Source organism: Vicia villosa, linkage group LG5 (genome assembly GCF_029867415.1).
Source record: "Vicia villosa cultivar HV-30 ecotype Madison, WI linkage group LG5, Vvil1.0, whole genome shotgun sequence".
Taxonomy (NCBI): Eukaryota; Viridiplantae; Streptophyta; class Magnoliopsida; order Fabales; family Fabaceae; genus Vicia; species Vicia villosa.
In genome coordinates this window covers 154,171,930-154,183,415 of record NC_081184.1, presented here as the reverse complement: position 1 = coordinate 154,183,415, position 11,486 = coordinate 154,171,930, and the positions used below count along the sequence as shown (strand labels likewise).

General features: G+C 32.7%; 1 protein-coding gene across 1 annotated transcript; it reads right to left on the bottom strand.

Moving 5' to 3' along the window:
• Nucleotides 1–4,281: 4,281 nt before the first annotated feature.
• LOC131603312 (uncharacterized protein At4g06598-like) lies at nucleotides 4,282–10,269 on the bottom strand. Its single transcript, XM_058875608.1, has 5 exons — nucleotides 10,093–10,269; nucleotides 8,180–8,918; nucleotides 7,628–7,703; nucleotides 7,372–7,498; nucleotides 4,282–4,948 (listed from the first exon to the last, which is right to left on the bottom strand). Exons 2-5 carry the CDS (start codon nucleotides 8,899–8,901, stop codon nucleotides 4,737–4,739), a joined length of 1,137 nt encoding a protein of 378 aa, XP_058731591.1. The 5' UTR covers nucleotides 8,902–8,918; nucleotides 10,093–10,269; the 3' UTR covers nucleotides 4,282–4,736.
• Between the last annotated feature and the right edge of the window lie 1,217 nt (nucleotides 10,270–11,486).

Below are 11,486 nucleotides of genomic sequence, written 5' to 3'. Positions count from 1 at the left end.
TCTCTTCTTCTACTGTGAATTCGAGTAGATCGTGTTTCGATGTTGTGAAGCGGTTGAAAGAGAGTTGTTGGCGTGTCGCGTGGATGAGGTGTTAAAGTCGTTCATATGTTGGTGATGAGTTTTGAACGGATGTGAGCGGATTGGTTCTGATGGAGCTTCGTGTTGATGAGGGTGTAAATCTTGGACGAACGTTGTTGTCGCGGACGAAGGTCACGAGTTGATATCGAAACCGCGTCGTGTCGCGTTTGTTGCTGAAGCAGATTGTTGCCGATTGTTGGTGCGGCGGTGAAGCGTTGAGGAATTATTGAAGAAGACGATATGAAACAAGATTGGAACAACCGAACAACAAGATACCTATTTAAAGGACACATCATCAAAAATTATAAAAAAGGAGGGCATTTTGGTCAGTTCATAAAAAAGAAACATATGTGGCATTTCCTTTAAATAAAAAATAATAAAAGGTGATGCCACATTAGCATTTTTTAAAAAGTTAAAATTAAAATATTTTGGAAAAGTTTAAAATTAAAATATTTTGGAAAAGTTAGAGCAATCCATGCAACTTTTTTTTTTGCAGGAGATTTTTCAAATATCGCTTATATGGCAGGGGGCGAAAAATCTATTAACCCTAAATAATTATTTCATCGGTACGTTGCAACATAATGATTATATCCTCGACGTATCTTTGAATCTTCGAATCCACTTCAATCGGACTCTTTGATTCATAACGAAGAAAAATACTCCACATAACCTTTAGGTCTTCATCCGTCTTTAGTTCAAGGTTGGTGAAATGGACATTCCCTTCATCGTCAAATGAGGATGAGGGATAATCGAGCTTTACAACTCTGCATTTTTTTGGAAAGCGCAATAGAGTATTTAGTTTTGATATCAGATCTACGAGAGATGTTTCCTCGGTGACCCTAAATAGAAGTGGTGGTTTCTGACCATTTAAATACACAAAAGCAAGATGAGGATATGATGTCATTCTTTCTGGTTTTTGTGTTTTGGTGCAGCAAATAAGGGTTGAGACACACCCTATTTATAAAAATATTGGGTAACTTTGGATCACAAAATTATTATCATGTATCAGGTGAAATTTAGGAAATGCATATCAGAAAAGTACAAAAAGGATGAGTTCGGAGTCACATATTCGAATAAACCACACATTTAATTTTCAAAAGGGTGAGTTCAGAGTCACATTTTTTAAAACTTCACTGAACCAGAAAATGTCCCCGATAACCCATGTCTTGTCAAATCGATACACACTTTGTCATACGCTATCAGGTGGCCCAATTCAGGGAAGCGCATCCATTTTTAAAATAGTTCCTTACCAATACAACAAGGAACAAGTACACTTTAAATTGAATAATAAAAAATTGGAACCATATAACCTCTTATAAAATTTCCTATGCATCCTCAGCTCTGTCAAAAGTGAGACGCAGACAAGTGGGTGATCCTCCTCTGATTTACCAAGAAATCTAGATACATCCTGATAACCACAATTATCATCACCCCTAACATTTACAATCCTCTCAATGTGTTTGTTCATAAAAACGGCATTTCGTGAATGAATTCAATCCCGGACATCGGTGGTGGTAGAGGTGGTGGTGATGGTTTTCTAATGCGATCATCTTTTGAACACTTTTTGAGATTTTGGAGTTGGAGAAAATCAAGAAGTATGAATCAACGTGTTCAAAGTACGATGGAGAGTGCTTTGTTAAATTATAATCTTGATTCAGTTTTACCTTTTTGGGGGCACCTATGATTTTAACTGGTTGTGAATGAGGTTTCAAATCAGTGATTTCCAAATATGCAATCTTTCTCAACTGCTCTTTAATGTAAAACTTCATGGTATCATATGCCTTCGCAAATCTATCTTAGGTTATTTCCCACTCAGTCTGGATGTTTATACCAAATTTACCATCCCTCATCACACCATCTTCATCAAACCGAAGTCTTTTCCAGTGAATGTACACTTGACTCATATGTATTAGAGAAATAATATAATTTTTTGCAATGAGGCAAGCACATGGAATACCATAAGTCTTTCTAAGTGTGCATCCACACTTTGTCGAATCCATACATGTATGTTCATCTTGCTTCGCTTCGTGAAAGATGAAATTCAATGTCGACCGAGATACGCATCCAATCAATTGTGAATAGATAATGTTGTTTTTGAATCTATGTTCTTGCACCGTTATGCTTCAACCAAAAGTGGTTTGTATTTCTGAATGTTGATTTTGGAGCATTTGGTTCATAACCTTCCAATCTCTACATAAATCACTCTTACAATCACCCAACCTTTCTTCAATGTTGAATGCGCTGATTCAACTCTTGTAGATGTTGTAGTACTGAGGTGTATAACCTGATCGGTCCATGAACAGACAATTTTCTCCTTTACTTGGTATAGAATAGTACTCTCAATGTATTTTAAGAAATATGGATATCAGACACACATGCTCCTAAATTTCTTTACGGAGGCAACATACAACACTTCTGTAGATGAATTTAATATGGCAGTCCATGCATTCATAATCTTTCCCACCACCACACTTGCTTTGATCATTTTTCCGTCTTCACCCTTGATTTGCTTGGTGCCTACCGCGAGTTTTAGCTGACTCGTCACATTTTTTGTAATGTGATATCGGCAGAGTAATGCATATGATGTAGGAAACACCTTTGCAATCGAATTCATTAGTGTGGTGTCGCGATCGGTCACAACGGCATGTTTTCCTGATCCTTCAATAAAGTCTTACACGCTTCCAAGGCCCATGTAACGTTGACCATTTTTTCGGATTCCAAAAATGCAAATCCTAATGAAAAAGTCTTTTTTTTGTAGAAGTAACACCAATCATTTCAAAAAGCGGAAACATATACTTGTTGGTCTTGTATGTTGCATCAATAATGAGAACAGTGGGAAATATGTTGAACAACTTAATACTTTCGAGATGAGTCCATAAAATATCACGAACAATAAGTTTATCATCACATATTGCGTACCTAGAAACTTAGTGGTTTTCATCCAAAAGTTTCTAAAGTTGTTGCATTTCGGATCATGAACCCTTTATCACCATGTTGTTTCTATGATGTTGGTTGTATACTTGCTTGATATTTGAAACACTTTCTGGGTGTTTCTGTTTCGAATCTTCAAGTATGTTTTTCGGTGCCACTCTAATTAAAGACAAGTTTGAAACAATTTTCTTCTCCTACACTTTAAGACGACATACGATGGGATGGTCGGCTAGCTTTGTTCGCAATTCATGGTTATGTATTCCAGAAAGCGCATTAAATTTTCACATCCCATCGATGTTACAATATTCACGCAGTTTAAACGAACAACCACACTTTCTCATTCCGGTGTCATAATATTTCAACTTCCAAATCGAGAAAATATACATACCACTTCTCTCGCATGTCATGGTTACAAATGCTTTCTAATAAAACCATTATCAGACCTTCCAATTACAATGTCAAACCCCAAACTCATGGCTACCATGCGGACCCATTGAAGCATATGCTCGCGAGCGGTATACAATTGTTCATTTGTGAAACGTTGACCAACGTCTATTTGTATCACTTTAACATCATCTTTCACTTTTTTTAATTTAACCGACGTCTATTTGTATCACTTTAACATCATCTTTCACTTTAATATCATCCTTAACTTCAACTGGTTTAACAAGTTTAACAAGGGTGGGATGAGAAATTACCAATATATTATTATCCCAATCTATAGATTACCATTCAGACTAAATATTATAGAAAATAAAAATAGATCAAGTGCTTTGATTATCCTTAAAAATATTAAAAATACTAGGAGAATAATATAATTTAATCTTCTTTGTAAACAGATAAATTTAACCCTAAAGTATTTGAACGAAATGATAATAATCTCTTCCAACTTAACTATAAATTTTGAATTCAAACTCAACCCTAAGCACACAGATGTATTAAATCTCTTGAAGAATTAAATCTCTTAAGCACACAGATGTATTAAATCTCTTGAAGAATTAAATCTCTTAAATAATAGTTGTCACCTATTGTAATCCTCTCCTGTTGCACTTAATAGGATACCAGATTTATAAAAATAAGATTTAACTATCTTGAGAAACATAAACGAATAAAATTAGATAGCATAAGACGCTAAAATTGAAGTCAATAACACTCTAAAGCTTCCTAGCCTTGGTCTACAAGTGAAAGCTGAACTTATATTTAAGGAAATAATAACTGACAACAACAATATCCAAAGTCAATCTAATCTTCTCACTGTAATCAGACAAGATATGTTCAGAAAAGATGAATTCCATTAAAATCACATTACAAACATTAGCTAAAAGATATCCATACAAATAATAATGCACATCCAAATAGCCCTAAGATATCTGCTCTTTGCACTGGGCCAACTTCCAACACAACGGAGATTCACAATAGGAGGTATTCAGTTACATAATCACTGAACTGAAGGAGATTCAGTAGAAGTGAAAGCTTCGAAACCATTGTTACCACCACCGGCAGGTCAAGTGACCGAAATTAGAATAAAGATTTCGGCAATGACCACCAGGTGCAACATTAAATAAATGGCAATAGTTTAAGTAAATAGGGAACAAATAACGACTTAATACAAACGCTGAAATATCAGCAAGGCGGGCAGAGAGAGAGAGAGGGCGACATATCCTGGAAATCTCTGCACAATCCCGCATGTTGGAAGGAAACAAATTCTATCACAGGGGTGGCAACATCTAAATTCTGAGAGCTCCATTTGAAGGGTCATGCCCCGAGTTGGTGTCCTTGTGCTTGAGAGAAAGGTTAGCAAACTGAGAGTCAAGGTCTCTGCTGTTTGTGCGTCTATGACTACCAGATGGTTGTTGTTGAGGCTGATGTGACTGCTGCAGATGTTGTTGATACATGCCACGTAATCTTCCAATCTCTCTTTCCAGTACTTCCTGCTCCACTGAATTTCAAATTGTTTAGTTTTTAGTGGTCCAAAAAAATTGTCAAGTCTGCTGAAACTAATCATTTCTAAAGAGAATTTACAGGGCCTAAAGAAAGACTAAAGAGAACTCAGGGACATGACACAATGACAAATAAGTAAATCAGAAGAAGAGAAATAAACATCAAATTTACTCGATACTCGTGTACGTAGAGTTTATACTGCAAGAAGGAATACAAGAAAAGAATATGGCTAGACAACAAGATATTCCTTATACAAGTTTTAAAGACAACAGAAATTACTAGAACAAACGACGGTATAAACTACAATATTGCTTTTCAAGTTTTCCATAGCCTTGCCTAGTTGCCTCAAGGCATATGAATTTGTTGTTATAGATTGACAAAGCAAAACACTTCAAATTTAGGAAGTATCTGGCCACATAGTAAACCAAACCAGTAGCAGAAAACATTAATATCAAATCTATGAGCCAGCACAGTTAGTTACAGTTTTTAAAGTATCAACCATACAATACCTCATTAGTATAACAAGTTTGACTACAGCATCCATTTTACCTAAACGTTTAACTCTTTTAAGGAATCTACTATCTATACATTAATAATAGATTGACCAAATTGCCTAAATTACCCTTTCACCAAAATTTATTTGCACTAATAAAAGGTCATTTTTGTAACTAACAAATTAAGTATTCACTCTTTCAACTTTATTGAATGGATGCCCCAAGTGTTAGCTTTTCATTGGTCCGAATTAAATAACATTTTCCCTACAACTTTATTGCATGAATGATGACATCACATGTAAGCCATGGATGATGGAATTCATATTTAAATTTCTTTTACATTTCATTTTCCCACACTTTCTTACTTTCATTTTAATTTTTCTTAATTTATTTATTATCACAAAAAATATTAATAATCTATTTTTAAATTTTAATCTTACTAAAAATTTTAAATTTCTTTCGCATTTCATTTTTCCATACTTTCATTTTAATTTTTCAAACATTTATCTATTATCGTAAAAAATATTAATAATCGATCATTTAATTATTATTCCCAAAAATATTTAATTATTTCACGGGCCACTATCAACTTAATATTTAATTTTTTTAATCGATCATTACACATTTTCTCTATCTTAATTAAAATTTCAAATTTCTCTCACATTTTTTCACACTTTCTTACTTTAATTTTAATTTTTTTTCTCTATTTATTTATTTATTATCTCACGGGTCACTATCAACATAATGCCTATTTTATTTTAATCAATCATTGTCTTTATTTGAGAGATAATATCTTTATTTTTATTTTTTTCTCCATCTCACGATTTTTTATCATTATTTAATACAATTAAATTTCCATGATTATTGTTTATTTTACATTTGTTTTTAAATATATTTTATATCGCATCAAATTATTTTTTTATTTCACGGGTCATTATCAACATAGTAGCTATTTTATTTTAATCAACAATTACTATTAATTGAGAGATAATTTTTATTTTTAAATGTTAATATTTCATTTTTATTATCTCCATCTTATAGTATTTTTTTATATGATTATTTAATATAATTGAATTTATATGATTATTTTTCATTTATAATTAAACCATAGTGATCTATATCATTTTCTTTTAATTGTTGTTGGACCGTCAATTATTAAATTACCTGACCCAATTTTGCTATTGTGTTCTTAACCTATCTTAAACATTTTTTTGTGGATCATTGTTTTCTATATAATTATTGTTAAATTTACAATTAAGTAAACTATTTCATATTTTTCATTTATATTTAAAATTTTACATTTGCATTTGTTAAAATTTTATTTTTTTCTCCAACTCACATGTCCTTTTTTATATGGTTCTTTATTACACACAAAATTAACACATGAATAAGATAATAATGTTTAATCTTAAGGGCCACTTTCAATACAATGCCTATTTTATTTTAAACAATAATGACTTTAATTTGAAAACTAAAGTATTTATTTTCAAATTTCAAAACGATTCCTATGGATATTAGGTTTTCAGAGAATTGGGAATATAACAGAGCAATCAATAAAACTCTAACTCTATTCAAGTAAAACAATTCCTTTTAATTATGCATATTGCTTATAATTCCTTTTATTTATATTATTCATATCATTACAAAAATACTACACCAGAAAAAAAAATCACCCGTGCGGAAGCACGGGTCTCTGACTAGTTGTGAACATATAATCATGTGTAAAAAAATTAGCACTAACAACGGATCACAATTTAGTTATAAACAATAAACATGTTCTAATGTTGTCGAGATATGATTAAGTCAATCATCTAACTAATTTCTTTCTCCTAAACAAAATATATATTCACCAAGAATACTTCAACTATGAACAGACTTCCATTACTTGAAAACATAAATTGATATTTCTCATATGATAGAAACTTACAGTATTTGATAAGCTGCTCCTGTGCTAAACTTTCTAAACGTTGTTTGAGTGCTTTATTCTCCATACTCAGGATAAGATTCTGCTGGTTAAGAAACTCAAGCTCGGCCGATACTTCAGACCCTTCTGCCTGTGTATTGACATAAAAAGAATTAAATAAAATCTTCGTAATGCGAATATTATATGTACACACACCACACACATATATCCATTTAAAAAATATCACTGCGGCATATTATTGCTTTATGCTGAAACTTACCTGTAAAGACTGTACATTTCTTTCCAGCTCGGCTATGTATTGAAGTTTACGAACCCGGGATCGTTGAGCAAATTGCCTGCAATAATAGTATTTTAGATTATTTTTTTTCCATTCCATTAATGAATTTTAATTGGTTTTTGTAAATTTGCTGTAAAATCAAGTAGCAAAAAATAGTCAAGAAAAAACATTAATTCCATTATCTAGAATTAGAGAAACATGTTTTTTTTTTCTACACAGGAAATAGTGCAAAAGTTTAAGTACGGCAGAGATTCTTCGGTGGCATACATGCAATCACTAATTTTTTTTCCCTTTTCTAAGTATAATATTGAATTTGTTATACACAGTGCATCTGAAAACTTTAAAAATGTCAAAGAGAGCACATGACGCAACTTCATGTGATTGCAATATGAAACTATTCTGCATGGAGAAAGATAAAGAGAGAACAGAAGCAGATGATCAAATTATTCATTCACTGAAACATGCTGCCTCCAAATCATAAAAATGGTAAAATTAAACAAATATCATAATAGCTACAAACAAAAAGGTACATACTGTTTAGCACGTTTCGTATCTGTTTCAGAAGCAGATGACTTTGCATGTAAACCGTCCTTTCTTTCAAAAGATGATCTAGTGTCTTGTAAGCCAGATTCTACGGAATCATAATTTTCATTTGCTGTTGGTAGGATCCGATCTGCTTCATACAGTGTACATGGGGTCGGTGATCCTGATCTCTGAAAAGCTACATTGTCTTTGCCAGATGGAGCGCCACTCATATTTGAAAAAGAGTCCCATGATCTATTTTTCTGTTTTGCTGCATTCATTTCTGAATACATGGGTACATGACGAGCATCTTTGTTACGATCAAAATCTGGAGGTGACCAAGCTGGAATAGATAAGAAATTCTTATATTTATACTCGTCATGATCCCCATAACTGATGTTCGGCGCATTAAGAGTGTCGACATATGCAAAAGAATCACTTGATGAACGCCTATGACCGCCCTTTCTGACAGGTGTATCTGGCTCATTTAGGAGATCATCGAGCCATGATGGCTGCTCTTCAATAAGATGACTCTCAGATGAAGTACGTTGGTGGTGTGTGATTCCTTCTCTTGGCTTATTAACAGGTCTTGAACCAACAGTAGGATTTGAGACATAATCAGCATATGCTTGAGAAATACTAGGAAATGGGCTTTTGGGAGGAAGCAAAGCATGAGCCTGCTTTCCAGGATACACAAAATTTCTGACACCCGATGAGCTCTTTGAATTTGCCATAGAAGCAGGATCAATACCTGTGAACTCAAATAACATTATATGAATCACCAAACACATGTAATAGATGCATTAAAAACTAAAAGATAAAATAAAGAATAGATGCAATAAATAATTTTGAAGAATCTTCAAATGAAGAATAAAGCATGGCATCTAATAAGCAACAAGGATGACTAGATGAGCTTATGTTCTAAGTTCTTCGTTACAAAATATAACCACAAACTTATGTTATTTGAATACTGGGAACAGATATTTTAAAAGGCTACAAATATGTCATTACAAGTGAAACAATTGAAATTTGATGTATATGCAAGTGAACTGCACTAACAATCAAAAGAGTTAACGTAACCATTTTCCTAGGCTCTACAATATATAGTTTTGGAATCGCAGTAATCTCAACTCAAGAATCTTAAATGAGTAAAACTAGATAATTCGTTGAGAGAATCTCCTATGAACACCAGTTTGGAAGCATCATATATCAATCAGTCTATCCATTTTCATTGCAAGAATGCAAATCTAATATGAAATAGTACCACGAACATAAGTTATCCTCACACATAAGAATCATCAATGTTTTTAAGAGAAAACATAATAAAACCACTGCTATATTGCAAACAAATCGGCCTCTTATCTTTACCGAACGAATTGTGTCTACTAAATCTGCCAAGGAAACAATACTTTGCTACCAATGTAACAGAAAACCCAAGAACAACAATTTCAAAAACAAACTGCATAAAGAAAAACCAGAAGCTTGGAAGCAAAAACCCACTACCTGAGGGGGAAATAAATATCCACCCAACTGAGAAAAAAATGAAATAAAAAGTTGCATCTAATTGCTAGTTTGTTTCAATTTCCAAAGACCCAGATGAGAAAAAAACCCAAGATAGAAACTTTAATCCAATACCTTTCAAGTCTAATCTACCCAAACCATGCAAACACACACGCGTTCAGAAAATTCAGATTCCAAAAAAGGTCAACAAAAGGGGGAAAATCACTCTCAGCAGATTCAAAGATTTCACAATGCGCGACTCTAAGGCATCAATAGAACAGCAATTGGATGAAATTTCGAGCTGATTGATGAAATTGAAGATACAAAAAAGTGATAGATTCGTTTTACAAGCTAACAAAAATCCAAAATTAAGAAAACACGGAAACAAAAAGAAGAAAAATTGAATAAAGAAGAGAAAAACTCGCCTTTGTAGATTGAAGATTCGAGATCCCTAAATGCAAAATGGTACTAAAAGGGGCTTGAAATCAAAGCAAAGGTGCTAAGTTTCTCTCTCTTATGTTAGGGTTCGTTTCTTCAACTACCTGTCTCTTGTTGTTGAAGCTGTTGTGTTGTGTTGTGTTGTGGCTTGATTGTAAAAATCATCATCACCAACTAATACTTGTTTGTGTTGTTCCTATAACTTTTCTTATTTCACATTTTCACCCCTTTATTTTCATTTTTTTACTAAACTCAATCTTACTTTTATATTTTGCTTTTTCTACTAAACAACAAAAATCAACTTGCTGTGTGTAATTGTCCAACTTGGTTAAAATAAGATTGGACTAATATAAAAATAGCTTGATCTCAATTTGATTTTGGTTTATTTGAGATTCTTTAATTATCACAGTTCATATCTTATGGCATATTCGATTGATATTTTTAAAAGTTATTTTCATAAATAAAAACTTTTTGAAGGTTTTGAAAAAAAATCGTACAGCTATATAGATATTTTTCATGTTCTCTTTAAAAGATTTTTCAAATTTTTTTTTATAGATTTTTAGATTTAAAAGATCATTTTAAAATTCAAATTTATTTTATAGATTTTTAGATTGAAAAGATCATTTTAAAAAATTCATACAAATGTTATAAAATTTAATTGGAAAATGATTCTTGCCTAAACAAAATATTAGTGTGATTTTAACTTCATATTCTTCTAAGTAGGATTTATCTACCAATTTAAAGATAAAATGATTCTTCATAAATTAAATACTTTTTTCATGTCCTTGCGTTTTGAACAACATATTTATACGTAAGATTTTGTGATTGATATCGATGACGATTTCTTAACATATTTAACTTGAAATCATCCCAACAAATTTCTCTACAAAGAAAAAGATCAAATGTTTCATATGTCAAACAAGTTGTTTTATACTAGGCCAAGATCCAAGACTTAAATTTGACGCGACAAGAGATTTGCACAAGAGCCTAAGTGAATGAATGTCGGATACATCCAACAATCTCTGAGAAACTCCTTGCAAAGATTTACATCAAATAACAAGGCAGGGAGAATGAAGATCAAAGAATAGCTTGATCCTAACAACGTAGAAGAAGGATGTTATATATTTCAAAGTGGAACAGGAAATTGGTGGTAAGTTGGTGAAATCCATCGTGGAAGGTGTCTGACACGGTGATGGAGGTCTCTAACGAACGAAGATGGGGCGTACGTGCAAGGTTAGCACTATAATGGATAAGTTAGTGACGAACGAAGATGGGGCGTACGTGCAAGGTTAGCACTATAATGGATAAGTTAGTGAAGTAAGAGAGAAGAAACGTGCAAGTGTGTGATGTTTGTACTTTGACATGATGTAATGTCACACTT